This window comes from Ursus arctos, unplaced genomic scaffold (genome assembly GCF_023065955.2).
Source record: "Ursus arctos isolate Adak ecotype North America unplaced genomic scaffold, UrsArc2.0 scaffold_28, whole genome shotgun sequence".
NCBI lineage: Eukaryota > Metazoa > Chordata > Mammalia > Carnivora > Ursidae > Ursus > Ursus arctos.
In genome coordinates, this window is record NW_026622963.1 from 21,623,660 (window position 1) to 21,641,886 (window position 18,227).

The 18,227-nt window shown below is 51.0% G+C and overlaps 1 protein-coding gene across 1 annotated transcript in view; it reads left to right on the plus strand.

Moving 5' to 3' along the window:
* ADAMTS17 (ADAM metallopeptidase with thrombospondin type 1 motif 17) overlaps window positions 1-18,227 on the plus strand; it is a 351,717-nt gene that overhangs the window by 319,683 nt on the left and 13,807 nt on the right. Inside the window, exons 22-23 of the mRNA XM_057303716.1 lie at window positions 10,055-10,259; window positions 14,084-14,236. Of these exons, the coding sequence (XP_057159699.1) occupies window positions 10,055-10,259; window positions 14,084-14,236 (358 nt within the window). The remainder of the gene's footprint in view (window positions 1-10,054; window positions 10,260-14,083; window positions 14,237-18,227) is intronic.

An 18,227-nucleotide genomic window follows, 5' to 3' on the forward strand; every position in this document is an offset into this window, starting at 1 on the left:
GAAGGCTTTGTCATCTGTGGGAAAGCAAGGCAAGGTGTCTGCATTCCCTTGGCCACACCCTCACTGCCCAATGGACAGCAACCCTACACCTGGGAGGATGAGAAGAGACTCGCGTCCTCGGGGGCTTCTCTGTGCCAGCCATCTCCCTGGGAGCTTTACCTCCCATGCATTCAGCATCTTGGCCTGACCAAGCAGCAGCGATCACCTGGGCAAATCCTCCACCAAGCCTGTGAGATGAGAACACTGGTACTGACGTTTTACAGAGGAGGAAACTGAGGCTTGAGCACTAATCTGCCCAAGGTCACACTTGCCCAACGTCACATGGCTGGCAAGTCAGTGGAGTAAAGACCCAAGTCTGGGTCCTGAATGTGGGCTTCAGAGAATCTGAGAACATCTGACTAAAGTAGGCCCCCCTGACTTACAGGACATCATGATGAGGGTGGTCAGGTGTACCCTAACCAGAAGCGTAATTGTATAAGTAAAGAACAAAGCCCCTGGATTTGGACACAGAGGACTCCCTCCCCTTAATAACTGGTGGGCCTTGGGCCAGCCCAGCCACCTCTCCCAGTGGTTTCTCCATCTGAACACAGGACTAGCCAGCCCTGAGCAGCCTTCCTCTGGGAGCTCTGGTGGTGCAAATCAAGATGGCGGTGGGAAAGGACCACGTCACAAAGCAGAGGGGTGATCATGCCCTCAGAGAGTATAGGGCTGACCCGCCGGAGGGCAAATGTGAGCCTGTGCTTTCAAGCTTTCTTCAAACTTTTTTTTTTGAGATTTTATTTATTTGAGAGAGAGAGACAGAGATAGAAAGAGAGAGCATGAGCGGGGAGGAGAGGGGAAGCAGGCTCCCCGATGAGCAGGGAGCCCAACTCAGGGCTCGATCCCAGGACCCTAGGATTATGTCCTGAGCCGAAGGCAGACGCCCAACCAACTGAACCACTCATGCACCCCTCTTCAAACTTTCTAAATGAAAAGGGAGAGCTATGATCTGTCTGGCTTTCCAAATCAGATTTCCTGCATCCTTCCTGGTTTAGGGATGGACAAGGTCAGTCTTACCAGAACCCAGACCCTTTTTCAAAGTAGGCTAACCTAACTGGCCAAGACTCTGCCACCAAATCCCAAGGGGGAGACAGTGGCAAACCCTGGCTGAGTCCCAGCCTTCCCCTCACACCTTCTCTCTACTCACCCAGCCCATGGCCTCCCGCCGCTGCTGGCCACCTGCATCTCGGATATTGTGCATGTCTCTGACAGGTCACCTGCTCTGCCATCTGGCCTAGGATGACTTTTCCCAGAGCTCCTGCCAGTGGGTGGGGATTGCTCTTCTAGACAGACATGTCCACGAGAGGAAGCTCCTGGCCTTTTCTAGAGCTGCTGCTTCCACCCCTCAGTTCTCAGGACTTCCTTCTCACACAGATGTCCCCTCTCACTCATGCTTCTTCCGTGAGCAGCCACTTGAACAGAGCCCCAAGGAGAATGGTGAGATGTCTTCCTTACCTCTACCATGAGGACAGGCCTGGTTTCCAAAGCACGGGCATTACCCCAAGACTGAGATCTGTGGAGCCCACTGTGTAGGCATCAAACCAGGTTTGTTCAAGGGGCATCCACAAAGTCTCTCTTCTCCACCCTCATTCAACGGAGCATTCACAGCATTGGCACCCCATTCTGCCCGGGGCCTCTCCCAGGTCAGCAACACCTCCTGGTGGCTAAATCCGGAGAATACTTTTCAGGCCTCTTCCAACCCAACCCTGTCTGGCATCTCTTGAACAGTCCTCCTGCCCTCCCTAGCCTAGCTGGTTGCCCCTTCTCTGGCTCCTTATTCCAATCATAGATGCTTGCATTCCCAGCCCCTGCCATCTGTCCTCTGTCCTCTTTTCTCCCTGGAGAAGCTCCCCAGGTGAGTTGTTCTTACCTGGCTTTCTACCATGACCTTCTTGCTGATGACTTCCCACCTTGTGTCTCCACCCCAGACCGCACCCCTGACCTCCAGAACTGCACCTTCAGACCCTTCCCAGCACTACTCACCTACCCAGTGGCTGCCTCAACCGGACCTTCTCCAAGTAGTGCCCAGCCTTCTGCCCCCAGGCCAAGTCTTTCTCCCCGTGTTCTCCTTCACAGTGGAGGCCCCATTGGCGTCCTCTGAGCCCATTGGAATCTTGAGCTTGACTCTTGCCCCCTTTGTCTCTGACCCCACATACCCAAAGCCCTGTCAGCCTCACTCTTAAATAGTCTTATATCTGTTTTCCATTCCTCCACCACTGCCTCGGTGAAGGCCATCATCTTGCCCCAAGGTTCATGATTACCGGAGACAGCCAAGGCAGTTTCTCGTCCACCCACCTTTAAGTACTCTTCGAGAACCAGCCATCCCAAACCAGGCGGCTGCACACACTCTCTCCTTGGCATGTCATGGGCAGGCTCTCTCTGTGGGAGCACTGAGCCCTGCTGCTTTGGTTGGCCAACTTCACTTTGGACCCAACTCAAGCTCCATTTCCTCCACAGCACTTATCAGATAGTGAAGAAATTGTCTGTTTATATGTTTCTCTTTCCCCCAAGGAGCACACATTCGCCAGAGCTTTGTGAATGTGGGGACACTGAGCCAGGTGCCCCAACCCTTGGTTAAGAACTTGGCATCCAGTTGACACTCATGTGTCTGGAGGACACATAAGCTGGGGTTGAACAAAGCCACTGTACTTTGTACAGTAGCTGTTCTCTCTTTAACCTGCCCTGCAGCTTCCTGGACCTTCTGAGCTGTTTCCCATCATTCTTTTTATGCTGTGATGTTTTACATGTGGCTTATATGATGCCATGCCTGGTGTTTGTCTCCATAACAGCTGCTCAGATTGTCACATACAGGCATCTCGTTTCCTTTCTTTGGGTAATTTAGCTAATGCAGGAAACATCCCTGGCACAGAGGTCGGCCCAGATTGGTGCTCAGCCAATGCCAGATCCTTCTTACTGATACATTTTGGAGATAGATAAAGTCGACTGAATTCCATAGACACAACACTTGTTAGCTTGAGCACCTCTTGTATTGAAATACACCTCACACTTTTCTTTTTTTTTTCTTTTTTTTTTTTTTTTGTAGTTTGAAGTTGTTGAAAATGAATGACCTACCGGTGTTCTCTCTCTGGTTTTCTGTATTTGGGGTTCACTTTTTATTCAACGTAAAATAACTGTGTCAAATGAATGGAATCCTGAATATGCTGTTCTTGCTCTGTAGCCACTAAGTCACATTTCAGCAGATTTCACAAGATCTTTGCCTAGTTTAAATCTCAGCCAAATCAAGATTTGAATAGAAAGTGCATTTCGAATAGGAGCTGAAATTTCTCAGAACTGTGAATGTGATGGGCCTGGGGTAGGCAAAATAACACCCCCCAAACATGTCTATATCCTAATTTCTGGAACTCGTGAATATGCTAGATTCCATGTCAAAGGGAAATGGAGGAAATCAGAGGGTTGCAGTTGGAATTAAAGTTGTCGTATGGATTGAATTGTATCCTTCCCCCAACTGCCCACCTGCAAAAAAGATGTTGAAGTCCTGACCCTCGGGGCGCCTGGGTGGCTCAGTCGTTAAGCATCTGCCTTGGGCTCAGGGCGTGATCCCAGGGTCCTGGGATCGAGCCCCGCAACGGGCTCCTCCACTGGGAGCCTGCTTCTTCCTCTCACACTCCCCCTGCTTGTGTTCTCTCTCTCTCAAATAAATAAATAAAATCTTTAAAAAAAAAATGAAGTCCTGACCCTCAGTATCTCAGAATGTGACGTTTTTAGAAATAGGGCCCTTACAGGTGTAATTAATGAAGATGAGGGCACAGTGAAGTCGGGTGGGCCCCTCATCTAATCTGACTAGAGTCCTTCTAAAGACAGCTCTATAAGGACACAGAGATACAGGGCGGATGCCATGTGAAGACATAGGCAGAGATTGGAGTAACACATGCACAAGCGAGGAATGCCAAGGTTTGCCAGCTGTCATTAGAACCTAGGAGAGAGGCATAGAACAGATCCCTCAGAGCCCTCAGAAGGAGCCAACCCTACCGACACTTTGATTTTTTACTTCTAATCTCCAGAACTTTCTGGGGGTTTAAGCCACCTAGTTTGCGGTCCTTTCTCCAGCAGCCCTTGCAAACTAATACAGGTTGCTAATCAGCTTAGCCTTAAAATAGATTATCCTGTAGCAAGCGTCAGCATGGCTCTAGTGCAGTCACAGAGGTTCTTAAAAGTGGAAGAGGAGGGCAGACGAGAATGTTGGGGGGATACAGTGTGAGAAGGACTTGACCTGACACAGCTAACTTTGAAGATGGAGAAAAACAGCACAAGCCAAGGAACGGGGGCAGCATCTAGAAGTGGGAAAAGGCAGGTCTTCCCAAAGTCTCCAGAAGGAACCAGCCCTGGCGGCAACGCCTTTATTTTAGACTGGTGAGACCCATGTCAGATTTCCAGCCTCCAGAAGTGTTAAATACTAAATCTGTTGCTTTGGGCCGTTCTGTTTATGGTCATTTGCTACAGCAGCAATTAAAAACAAAGAATACAAGGTCTCAGGTAGGATCTGATTAGAACGATCAACTTGAAGTGTGTGCGAGGAGCCGAGTCTGTTTCCTGCAGGACAGGAAAGGAATCCAGTCCTTCCTGACTGCAGAGCAGCCAAGGAAGGGCGGCCTGAACTAAAGCATTAACGGTGGCTTCCTCAAGAGTGAGTTTTGCTGCTTTTAAGAAGATCTGCGAACTCAAACGTAGCTAGTCAATGTCACTGTTAAGGTTTTTAGGGGGCACAGGTTTAAAAAAAGCAGACTTAAGTTGTCATCATCACATGCCTGGAACAGCATGTTCCTTTGTATGGAACAGCAGCTCCTTTCTCAAATTCCTGGACTTGGAATTAATGGGATTTTTATTCGGATGTTTACTTGCATGGTGAGGGTCTGCAGTGTAGACCGGCCTCCCACAGCCGCATACTTCTTCTGTTGAAATAGTTTCTTTCAGCCACCAAAACCAGAGTTTCCAGAAAGTAATTTTTCCTTCCCATACCTCGCTGAGGTATTTGTCTGTTTGTCAAGATCAGGAGCAAAAATATAGTCTAGCTGAGCAATAGCCCTGATCCCCGGCAGTGTGCGTGTGTGTGTGTCCCGTAGCCGGCTCCTCCCGCATTTCAGGCGGGGCTGCCAGCACGCAGTGAGGACGCTGTGCACAGATCTCCATGGCTATAATGTGGCTGCACAGAGCTGAGCCACCAGCCTTTTTTCCTGACTCATCATTGCCTCCCTGGAACTGGGGAGACACGTCACTTTCTTGTCCCTTTCTCACTATCTACTCCCTGTATCTAACCATCATTTTTTAAAATTAAATTGTAGTCAAATGCACATGAAATTTACCACCTTAACTTTTTTTAACCTACAGTGCAATGGCATTAAGTACCTTCTGAGAGCTGTGCAGCCCCTACCACCGACTCTCCAGAACTCTGTCTATCCCTTGCTCACGTGCAGCTCCACGCCCGTTAGACACGACCTCGCCATTCCTTCCAACCTGGCAGCCCCCATTCTACTTTCTGTCTCTTTGACTCTACTCCAGTTACCTCACCAGAGTGGGATCGTTTGTGACTGGCTTATTTCAGTCCGCATAATGTCCTCCAGGGGTATCCATGCTGTAGACTGCGATGTGTCCTTCCTCTATAAGGCTGAATGCTATTCCATTGTACGTACTTACCATAGCTTCTGTATTTATACACCAGCGGACACTTGCTTTCGCCTTGGCTACCCTGAATAATGCTGCCATGAACAGGGGCACAGATATTTTCCTATTACTGTTTTTATTTTAAGTTTTTTATTTAAATTCCAGTTAGGGGGCATCTGGGTGGCTCAGTCGGTTAAGCGTCTGCCTTCAGCTCAGGTCACAATCCCAGGGGACCTTGGGATGGAGCCCCACGTCAGGTTCCCTGCTCAGTGGGAAGTCTACTTCTCCCTCTCCCTGCCCCCTGCTCGTGCTCTCTCTCGCTATCTCTCTCTCTCTCTCTCTCAAATAAATAAAAATCTTTAAAAAACATAAAAATAAAAAAATAAATTCTAGTTAGTCAATATCCAGTGTAATATCATTTCAGGTGTGCAGTATAGTGAGTCAACACTGCTATGACTGTTTTTAAATCTATCAAATATTAGCATGACAAAGGGCCCCTGAGTAACACAACATACAACAACCAAGTTTATTTCCAGCTACCTCTGCTTGTAATTTAAGGGTCTGTTCAGACATCGCCTCCCCCAGACTCACCCAAAGATGCCGTGTGGCGCCTCCCTGGGCCGCCACAGCCCTGTGCTCTCCTCTGCGGGGGCAGTGACCCTCATGCACTGATGGTCTGGCTGGTTGTCTGTCTCCTGAGTCGTCGTGCCGCATTTGCATCTGTTATGTCCGGAACCCTCTGCAGAGCTAGGAAGTTGGAGCTGGAGAAGGAAAGGCAAAGGGGGCAGGGAGTGGGAAGGTGCCACCGTGAGCTGCCCCCTGTGTGACTTGCAGGTGTGGAGTGCGTTCGTGCCCTCTTCTCACCCCATCACGGGGTCCGTGAGAACCACAGTGGTTTCAGGAGGCTGCCGTGGCCTCAGAAAGGGCTTGTTTTGAATCCCAGCACGTCCTCAGTACATCTAACAGCAGCTAGCCCTCCAAGGAGGGGAGTAGGGGGAGCCCTTCTACACAGCTTCCGGAGATAGAGGACCCCCCGCTAGAGAGCAGGGCAGACCAAGATAAGTGTCATGTGCCTCTGCATGTGCTTAGGGCTCTGTCTCCCATTCTTCTGCCAAAGCAAGGAGGGACATTGCAGGGGGTCAAAGGATACTTCTGGAAAGGGAAGGAGAGATGCATGGGCTGTTTTCCCTTCTGTCATCCTTCTGCAAAGCACCTCAGAGGCCCAGGAGACATCAGAGGCAAAGGAAAGAAGAACAGGGAAGAAAGGTAACCCCTCCCAGCTCTACAGGAATCTGATCCCCGCGGGTCTGACATTTCCAGCCTGTGACGGAACAGCAGGCGTAGGAGACGTCTGAGGCAGGACTGCTGAACCTCTCCCAGCACTTCCCCATCCCTCCACCGCTCGGATGTGACCTTTGTGTAGACCAGCGTCAACTTGCATATTCCCTAGAGCCCATGCTCTGCTTCTGTGCCCCGGAATGGAGATGCTGGCACCCCGGGCCAACAGCATGCACGCCCATGGGCAGGTGACATTCCCGCAAATAGGACACAGAGGTCCCACTCCCCAGCTTGGCCCCAGGAAGCACAGCAGATACAAAAGACAAGAGGGGGATACAAAGCTCTTTCCATAGTTGAGGTCAACACAGCAGCCCTAAACAGGTCTCAACGTAGAGCCTGACATTTGTATTCACAAAGTCCATGGGAAAAGGTCAGGTCAAAGGAGATCCACTGAGAGTCCGTTCGGGAGAGAAGAAGAGAAGTCAGGAGCTAACAGAGGTGCAGTCCACTTGCTTAAAAACACACGTAGTGAGCTGCTTTAATGAACACAGAGCTTCCTTTTAAAGAGGGACAGAATCATCACATTCTCTCCTGATGCTTTCAGACCACATCTGGGCCATTTTGCCCACGACAGAGTAATCCATTTTGAGAACAGTAGTGACTGATGAGAGAATTAGAACGGAAAGGATTCAGAATCTGCCACATGCAAATTATTTTGATCAAGATAAGGGAAAGCTTAAAAGGGGAACAAAAGAGCTATCTTCAAATATTTAAGAAGGCAATCATCTTACTCCAAAGACCAGAACGAGGAGAAACGGGTAGGATTTGGTTTCGTTCCGACAGTGCTGTTCAGGCAGTTGTCAGGTGCTGAAATTGGGGCGAGATTTGCTCACTGCCCTCTGGGACTTCATCATCTCCTACCGAGGAGATAAAGAAGGACAATTGCCAAGAGTTACACAGGCTTAGGCGTGCCAGGTGTTGGTGTAAGCAGCTTACAGGCACTATGTCCCTTGACCTCACTCCCCAGGGTCGCCACAGTCACTTCTGTCCCACAGCATAAGCAAGGGGTCTGGTAAGAGGAGCTTCCCTGCAGTTAGTCCCTGGGAGCATGTGCAGGACAGTGATGAGCTCTCCCAAGGGGACTGGAAGTCAGAGGAGGTGGCCTAAGCTTTCCCTAAGGGACAAGGAGGAACAGTATAGGGGTGGAGGGAAGGGGCCTGGGTACCTCCATCTTCTCAACATTTAGCCCAACCACTGCCACCATCCCCAGCTGGTACAAACCACCCTCACATCCTGCCTGGACTGGTGGAGTCGCCTCCTCCCTGGCCTCCTTGCTGCCGCCCTGTAGACTGGTATCTGCCCAGAGCCAGAATGACACTCTCCGAGCCTGGAGGGCACATCACTCCTCTCTCCAAACCCTCTGGGTCTGCATCTAATTCAAACAAGAGCCACAATGGCCAGCCAGGGCCTGCAGGATCTCACCCTGTCCTCTCTCTTGTTCCTCTCTCTGTCTCCCTCCCTCTTTTCACCCCTCCCCCAGCCACACAGGACTCCTTGCTGCTCCTCAGCCCTGCCAGCACACTCTTCCCTAGGGCCTTTGCACCCACTGTGCCCACTGCCTGGAAGTCCTTTCCCAAGGAACCACATGACTGACTTTCTTCTTTCCAGGCTCTGCTCACACGTCAGCTTATCTGTGGGGCCATCCCTGCCACCTTGTGTGCTCCCCCCTCACCTCCTCCCTGGTCTGCCCTGTACTGCTTGACTTTTCTCTAAAGCACACACCACCGTGCGGCATCTTCTCTATTCATGCATGATATATACACTGTAGTCAATTGTGTTCTAGTCTATCGCATATTGTTCCTTGCTTTACTGTCTGTGCCCATCAGGATGGGAAGATTCAGAGGGCAGGGCTTTGTTTTGTTTCCTGCCTCATCATCAGAACCTAGAACAGTGCCTGGCACATGGGAAGGCCTCCGTGAATGTGCCATGCTGGGATGGATGAATGAGCAAGTAAGCTGGAACTGGAGATGAAGAGAGGCCCGGCCCCACCCAGTGTCCCCTCAAGAACCCTGCCGGTGGGAAGACAATACCGGCGTTTCTAAACAGTAGGATGGCATGATCAGATTTGATTTCAGGAGCTTAGGACTGTTCTGACGGATGAGGAGGCACTGAATGGTGATCAGAGCCGGCCAACAATGGATTGAGCCATGTTGTCAGGTGGGGAGCTCCTGAGAGCTGGGAGGATCTGAGGCTCATACAGGGGCCGAAGGAGGAGAGTGTCCTTTTGTGTCCCCCAAAGGGCATTCAAAGCCCCATTTGTGTCCTGAGAAATCACGATTTCCAACTGCCTGGCTTCTTGCCCCTACCTTGAGGCCAACAGAGACCCTGGTGGAATTGGGGGCATTGAATAGAAGGCAGGGAGGCCAGATTTTAGTGGAGCTCTTTCACCACTCAGTCTTGTCCCAGCCCCGCAGCTGCCTCAAGAGCAACAGTCCCCAGCCACTCTTTGGAAAGCAGGGAGTACCTGGTCCTGGCGTGTGCAAGCTGACACTGGGGCGCCTTTGTCAAGGGCTGTGCCAGTTTTGCTGCGGTGACGAACAACCCCAGCATCTCAGTGGCTGACAGCGGTGTCCGTTATTACAGAGCTCAGCCGCCAGAGCGTCCCCTGGGTTGGGACCTGCTCGTCTCATGGCAGAGGGCAGGAAACGGAGAGAAAGCAGAGCCAAACCACATAATCACACTCGAAGCTTCTGCTGGGACATGGCCAGCTTCATGTCCGCTCACACCCCATAGAACAAAGCATGGCATAGACAGTGGGTGGGATATGTAATCCCGCCGCAGGGAGAGCGACCCCTCAGGAACAATAATTCACTCTGCCATAGAGGTGTTGTGTGCAGAAGGATTTCTGTTTTGAATAAGCCATTGACCCACTCGACTCATGTGACTCCCTCTGCTCTAATACTTCAGAATTATTTCAAAAGTCGATTACAAAGCTCTCGCGTCCATCTCCCTCCCTCACACTACAGGCCCAAGACTCCATGATGTGTCTAGAAGGCCCTCAGGGAAGCTGGCCTCCCCACCCAGTTATTCTCTCACTGTCTCTCCTCCTCCTGGACAGGTGGGTGGCAGGCCCATGGAGCCCCTGTTCAGCAACCTGTGAGAAGGGCATCCAGCATCGGGAGGTGACCTGCGTATACCAGCTACAGAACGGCACCCACGTCACCACACGGCCCCTCTATTGCCCGGGCCCCCGGCCAGCACCAGTGCAGAGCTGCGAAGGCCAGGACTGTCTGTCTATCTGGGAGGCATCTGAGTGGTCACAGGTGGGTGCCTGGGCTGCCTTGTCCACAGGGACCCCAACATGGTGGTTTCCCTCTATGGTATTTCTGACTCAAACCCAAGTATCACAGTCCTTGCCAGCCCCCAGGTAACTAAAAGATGTATTCTAGCTCACATATTCTTAAATTCCATCTGAGGTGACAGTATGGCTGAACAACCATGGGTAATGTGTTTTTGATCATATATATGTTTTTGGTAATATTTACCACAGTTCAGTCCTGTTTGCTATGAAGTCTCATGTAAAGATGGATGGGTGGATGGATGGATGGATGGATAGGTAGGTAGACAGACCAACAGACCAACCAACTGACCTTCTAATTTCCTTTTGGTATATAGGAACTCTAGTGCGGTCTGACTGGGAAGGTGGTCTCAAAAGCTTCCTTTGAACTCTGTGTCTGTCTTTGTGGACCGTAAGAGGCAGGCGGACACTGGGAGGGACAGTTTGTAGTGTGCAAGTTGCAGTCACACATCTCATGCCATGAAACATTTTGGAAAGAGGTCAATTAAGCCTTAAGTTTTAACTTGAAAGACTGATTCTGGAAATATTTTATCTTTGGTAATATCATCCTTCAAGGCTTTGCGTTGACTTTGCATTAATGATTTCGACTGTTTGGCCATAATACCAAAAAATAGCTAAATAAAGGGCAAGTTTCCTCAGGTCCTCCATCAAATGTGTTCTAGGAAATTCAGAAAGGCTAAATCCAAGACACTCTTCAGTGTGGAAAATATTTTTAAAGTTCCTTTTTATGCCAAACAGTTGGAATTATTTTGAATAAGAAAGTATTCAGCCCATTCTTAATGAACGAAAAGTCTGCCATTGGCTGCTCTGAAATGGGGTTTACTTTTCCGACAGATCTTGACATGTACCCGTTTAAAGACCGGAGTCTTTAGCCTGACCTTATGATATTTTAGGGAAAAGAGAGAGTTTTTAAAATTTTGATTTTTTTTATATGTACTTAAGATTGTAAGTTGAACCTTCAAGGGACCTCTTTTAGGGAGGGGGGCTACTTGCTGGAGGGGTAGGGGCAGGCATGTAGTCTCCCCCCACCCCCGCCAATCCACCTTGAGCCTGAGGTCCTTGATCACCTGGCTTTTGATCCAAACAAGATTTATGCTTTAATCAGATCAAAGCCATAAATTTTCCATTCAGACTCTTTCTCATAGAAAAAAAAAAATAATGTCTGTACCAAAAAAACCAACCCTGACATTATCAGCTATCACCCTAGCATTAAGGAACGCCAGATTGGAAAATGTGAGACAATTGAAGCAAGATTTAAAGAAATATCTCTGTTCTCCCGTCTCTATCTCCGTGTGTACCTGATCCCAGTGCTGAAATAGTGTCCACACCAGTCAGTCTCCTTCTGGCTCAGTCCAGGCTTGAGTCACATGCCTCTTTCTGAACATTCAACTTGGAATCAAATCTTGCCCTCTTTGACGAAATGCTCACCAAACTGGTATTTCTACTGCTTCACCACATGCCGAAGCCCCTTTAAAGATTTTATTTATTTATTTGAAAGAGAGAGAGAGCACAAGCAGGGGAAGGGGCAGGGAGAGAGGGAGGAGCAGACCCCCTGCTAAACAGGGAGCTTGACACAGGGCTCCATCGCAGGACCCTGAGCTGAAGGCAGACGCCTAACCAACTGAGCCACCCAGGCATCCCAATGCTGAAGCCCCTTCAATATTTCTTCTTCTGGCAACAAATGTGTTTCGGGGCAGAGAAATGTATTTTACTGCGGAGATGGCCTTTCTATAGCCAGCAGTGTTGATCACCCTTACTGTCTAGCCCCCAGCTTCTTTCCAGCTTTGTTAGAATGAGGAGCAGATACCAGGAAGGAAGCAAAAGTGTATGACTGTCTCCTATCCTAGGTCTCTCCAGAGGAAGCCCCACCCGCAGTGCTGCCCTTTTCTCGAAGCTTAAGGCTTCCAGCCAATGGGCTGCTGGTCAGAAGGGCTGAACCAGTGTTTGATCAAGAAACAAGCTAGACGTTAGCATTTGAAATTCAAGGGGAAGGGACAGGGAACGCAGAATAGAGTAAGACAATGCAGGAACTCCGGCAGAAGTGGGAAGTAGGCTTCTAGTTGAAGAAAGAACATGGGTGTGGGTGCTGGTGCCAGGCAGGAGCCCACAAGTCGAACAGTAAAGGCAGAGCTAATGAAATGGTCAGGGAGCATCACCATGCAGAGAAGCAGAGAGATGACCCTCAACTCAGTAACCCAGGCTCCCGGCGGCAGCCCTTCCAGCCATAACCATCCTGCCCAAGAGGGTGACACCTGCCCCGGACTGACCCCTTGCATCCAAGGTCCTATTAAGCCGACACCTCACCCACACACAGGACCAAAGACTCAAGTTCTTCAGCTCCCCCCGGATAACACCACAACCAGTTCTGATGCATGTGTATTTCTTCTAAAACAAGCCAATCTAAGTTAGTCTCAAAAAAAAAAAAAAAAAAAGCCTCAGAGAGCTAAATTGAACTCATCGGAAAAATAAAGCTACATAACATTTTGGGATAAATGTTAATAATAGAAATAGAGATAACGCTTATCCTTTAAGTGCATTTTCTCAGGGGACGCAGTGGAATTTTATAAAAATCAAGTTTGCTGTGGCTCAGGAATATCACTGCTGTATATTTCTGGTAAATCAAGCAAGGCTGAAAGCAGACACTCAGATCATGAGGGCTCCATTTTGTGCTACCGCAGCGCCTGGGCTGTCCCCACCACAGCTCTGGGACCCAGCTGATGGGAGCTGGGCCTCACTGTGTCTGTACGTCTCAGCCTAACATTTCCGCAAGTTCCTTGTTTGCTTCCATGGTACAGACAGACAGGGCTTCTGTACCCGGCAAATAAGAGGGAGAGCTCCCTGGGTTTGCAGACCCTGTCACCTCCCCTTGCAGGCCGGATCATGCACGCTGTCGGTCCATCCTCCCAAGGTCATTAGGTCTGCTCTGCCTGGCCTTCCTTCTGCTTTGTTTGAGGTGGGTAACCACTCTTGGAGCCCGACGAGGTCCCTCCCTGAGCGCAGGGGGAGCATGCCAGGACCAGGCTCCAGATACACCCGTCAAGTCCGCCCTGTTTACACCCTGCCACCCCACCTCTCACTCCTCCTTCCATGACTCTTGCTGCCCGAGGGCATGGGAATCTTGAACTCTCAGGGCTTGCACGTGATTTGTCATTCCTCAGGCCCTCTTTGGGTCCCCTCACCACACTTTCTCTTGCGGTGTCTCCTGGGAGGTAGGTAAATTACCACAGGGACCATTGCTCGGTGACGTTCTTGGCATCCACCCTTAACACAGTCTGTAGCTCTCCGCAAGAGCTTGCCAACGGCCTAACGTGAAAGTCACCTGTGGCTCGGCTTTCCCCCCTGAGCCTGTGCTTTTGCCCCAGGCTGGCCCCGGCAGAGTGCACGGAGCTAGAGGCCAGTTGGAAGGAGTCAGGGGCCTCGGACATCTTTGCTTGGGTGTTCTTCCCTGGCTTCTCCTGGCCCCGTTCCCTGCTCTGCCTGAGGGTCCACCAGCATTTGCCCCGTGAACTTCTCCACTGCGCCGGTCTTTTGGACCTGGTAGCAGGCCACTAAATTCCTAGTTTGGTCTTCTGGTACCTCGAACTCTCCCTGCTCTGGTGGCCCCACCCGCATCACTGGCCACTTGGCTGGAGTCACAGCTGGTACCATGTGCCTCAGACTTTAGAAGCCCAGGAACATCCTCATCCTTGGGTCCCCAGCACTGGGTCTGGCACATTGTTGCAACTTAATAGGCGTTGATGACCTTGAGCTGAATCAGACCGGATTAAACATCCAAATGGTGTCTTGCAGTGCTCAGCCACGTGCGGCAAAGGGACGCAAAAACGAACTGTGACGTGCACCAACTCACAAGGAAAATGCGACGCGTCCACGAGGCCCAAAGCAGAGGAGGCGTGCGAGGACTACTCGGGCTGCTACGAGTGGAAGACTGGGGACTGGTCCAAGGTGAGTCTGGCGGGCCTGCGTCTCCACCCTGCCCGGTAGCACGGGGAGCTCTGCAAGCAGGAGCATGAGGCAGACCCAGTCTACCCACGCAAGTTCGCTTTCTCTCCAAGCTCTGCACCTGCCCATGACCCTGTGCCGTGTGCAGTCGGAAGGAAACCGAACGCCCCCCGAAGCATGAAGCAGGGTGCTCCGGATGCCAGTTGGCGGCCCTGTGCTGTGTGCTGGCTGTGCCCCAGAATCCTGTGGGGGGCTTGGCCACCGGCCATCACAAAGCCTCGTAAACACGGGGGAGCCTTGGCCGAGGCAGACACACAGGGGCTCAGAGGCAAACAGCACTTCCCTTCACTTTCAGGACCGCTGGGTGAGGACCTGTATGATGCAGGGGCAGGCAGGTGGGGGCCCTCAGGGTGGCAGAAAGGAAAAGCCATCTTCTAGAGCTTGGCCTGCAGCCCAGGGGGCAGAGGGGGAGGCCAAGAGGGTGAAACAGCACCACAACGTAAATCAGATGTGAAAACTTCTTCGCTGTTCAGCTCTTCTTTTATTCATTCCCCTGGTATCTATGAACCTGTTACCTCTGACGCCTATTTCCCAGGGGGCTGAGGTAGGTACCACTGTCACATGTGAGCACCAGCCAGGAGACCTGCTAGAGGACCTTTTCCCAAGAACCGCAGAGTTTCTACTGACATTCACTAACGTTTGCTTTTCTAAGGAAAAGTTCTAATGGTAGCATAGAGGGTGTTCCTGTTTCTTTTTTGGTCTTCGCAACTGAAAACTCCCCATTCACTTCTCTTGATGTCTCTTCACCCCAAGTTTGCAGACTGGTGGCCTGAGAGCGCCTGGTTTTTGCATGGCCTACACAATATCATAAACATTCTGGAATTAGTTACTAACATTTAAAAACAGGGTGATTTAACCTGAAAATCTGGATTTGGGCCCCTGTCTGGAAATCTGGCAATGTGGCGATGTGGCCTGAGTCCTCACTTGGCCACCATGACCTGGGGCCAAGCAGGCCTGGCGCCTTTCCCCAGGCCCCGGTCCTCCAGCGCCCCCACACTCCCACACTCCTGCAGCCACTATGCGTTTTGATTTAGCTGCCTGGCCCAGACAGTAATTTGGTTTGTGCCTCTGCTTTATGGAAGGAGAGATGGTTTGGCATTGGAAAGCAAAACTTATCCAGATCTGGTCCTTGTAGAAATGCCACCTTCCTGCAAGTGGTGAATACAAACTCCTCCAAACTCCTGGAGGGCACAAAGCCAAATTTCTCGGGTTCCAGTTTGCCGGCTGTACTAAAAGGCAGCTTCTGGATAACTGCAAATTTGGGGAAGACCAAACACACCTCTTTTTTATTTACTCCCTGATCGGAAGATCTGACCCAAGCTATAGAACCGGGCCAACAGTCCAGTTTCTCCGTGAATGTAGTAACACAGGATGGAGTTGCCAGGATGAGTCTTACGTCGGAGGAGGCTTCACTTGAACTTTACTTGAAGGCTCTTGCAAAAATGCCATTAGAACCTCGAGTCCTGTGAGAGAGGCATCAAGGGGCTGAGTTACAGCTCTGACTCACCATTTAACAAATCTTAACCTCTCTGACCCTCAGTCTCTTTATCTCTACAAGGAAAATCATTAACACTGGCCCTGCCTGTTTCTCAGAGATGCTCAGAACTTTCAAGGCATTAATATATGTGACTAAGCGTTTTGACAACTCAGTCCATTTTCCTGCCCCAAACCCAGCACCCAGTGTTTATGCTGTGGTCAGGCTCAGTCCCCAGGACTAAACTGTTCTGATCTCATCTAACATTGTCTTATCAATCGGAGGGCCCAGTCTTTTTATACAACCATGCCAGTGTCTCATAGCCAGGTGTGTCAGACCCGGCTTGAGAAAGGTCACCAGTGTATCCCAAAGGCCCAGGGAAATGTACATGAACTATCAATAGTTTGGGTTCTAATCAATAAGAAAACATTTGGGGGTGTTCTGTGTCAGAATTATCAGAAGACATGGAGTGGGGGAGCTCCCCAACATAGTGAGAGGCAGAATACCGTTGTCTGGACTCCCAATGTCCAGGTATGGATTGGAATAAAGCTGTCATTCTACTTGGGAAATTAGAAGTGGTCCTGTGGTCACACCCCAAATGCAGCCTGTGCTAGTGAAGGGTGACTTCCATGGTCACAGTTATCCCTGAGCAGGAAGCGGAAGGGAAGAGTGGTCGGTGAGGGCCTGGGCTGCATGCACCCATCAGCATCTGAGGGCACCAGGCATCGTTTCCTCTTTGAGGTCTACCCCTGCGCCTCTGCCCTCCGGCCAGGTCCTTAGCCCTGTTTTCTAGAAGGGGCAGTAGGTGCTCAGAGATGAGGTGACTGGCCCACACCCCTCTGGTGGAGTCCAGGCTCCTGAACCCCAGGTCAGAGCTCAGTCCATATGGAGAGTGACACTGGAGGCCCCGTTTTGAGCCATAGCATGTCCTACAGACCGTCATTGGCTCTCCAGAGTCTGGGTTTCTCCAGCCTCACCATTCGGGCTCTGAGGACCAGATGGACACTTTTGTTTTCTTAATACCATGAATTTTCTGGTGCGGGGAGCTGCAGAACCCTGGGAAGTAAATGTGAGTCGTACCTGAGCGGCCCAGCACCGTGCTACCCCAGACCTGGTAGCTCATGCTCGCCCTCCCCCATTTGGTCAAGGGCCCCTCCCTGGCTGAGGAGGCCGGTTTGCCATCCAGCAAACTCACACACACACACACACACACACACACACACACACACACAATCCACCAGGCGAGATAGAGCCTTTAGCTGGCCTCCCTCTTCACTAGCCAGGCCATGGTGAATAATGCCTCCCAGCTTTCTGGAAATAAAGGCATTGGAGGGCCACAGTGCCTGCTTTTTACCACAGCCAGCTTGATCCATCATCCCTGGCCAGAAAAACAGGAAAGTTCGATGCATGTGATGATCTCGACTGCCTCTCAGGGCTGGCATCTGATGGCATTGAGTTCGTGTGCACAGAGCCTTGGGGGAGAGTACTCAGCATGGGTGGGGGCCAGCTGCCCCCTCCCCAGCAGGTCCTGCCAGAGCCAGGGCCCAGGGCAGACTGGTTCTACCAAGCCTAAAACTTGTTCACGGACCCTGAACTGGAAGTCTGTGTACGCATGAACGTATGGGGAGCAAGCATGATGGGGCAGGGGCCGCACAGAGCTCAGCTGTGGGACCACCCCCGGACTGCCTTGCCGCCACTCCCTCCTGCCACTGCTATTACCAGGTGGGCTGGCCTGCCCAGTTGCAGAAATCTGTACAGTACAGTTCTAGAAATCTGCCCATTGCTTTTCCCCATGTCTTCTCTGGAGAATGGGAAGAATACAGTTCCCTGTGGGAGTTCTTATCCTCACTCGCTGGGTGACCGGCCAACACAGATGGATCCCACTGGATGGATCTTACCCTGACATTTACACTTGCTCGGACTAGATTTGCTTTGCCATTGACCTCTTTTCTTCGCCCCATGGCTGTCCCCTCATCACATGCTTGGGGTCAGTGTGCACTTTTAAACCCTCGCCTGCAACCACCCTCTAAACCGCCCACATGCCAGACTTTGAAGGCTTCGAACAAACTGCCCAAAGGAACATCAATAGAAGTCCGGGGGCTGTCAGAGCCTCAGTGTATCTGGAAGCTTTGACGTTTTGCCTCCAAGCAATCTTCTATAGCTTGGCCCCAAGGTGCTGTTGAGAAAGATACGCTTGTCTCCAGGGAGATGATGGATGGGCGGGTCCAAGGAGATGCCACAGGTGCTGTCCTGCACGCACTGAAGCAAGAAGGACCAGTCATCCCTTGGGAAGGGGCTGGCACCCATCTCCTCTTGTAGCTGGGTGAGGGTGCCTGAGAACAGCGCCCAGAATCGTGGGGAGGCAGGGCCCCACCCCCAGCCTCCGCAAATGGCTGACCCCCAACTAGGGTCCTGTGCGCAGGACAGACCTCACATTCCCATTCCTGCTGAGGGCATTAT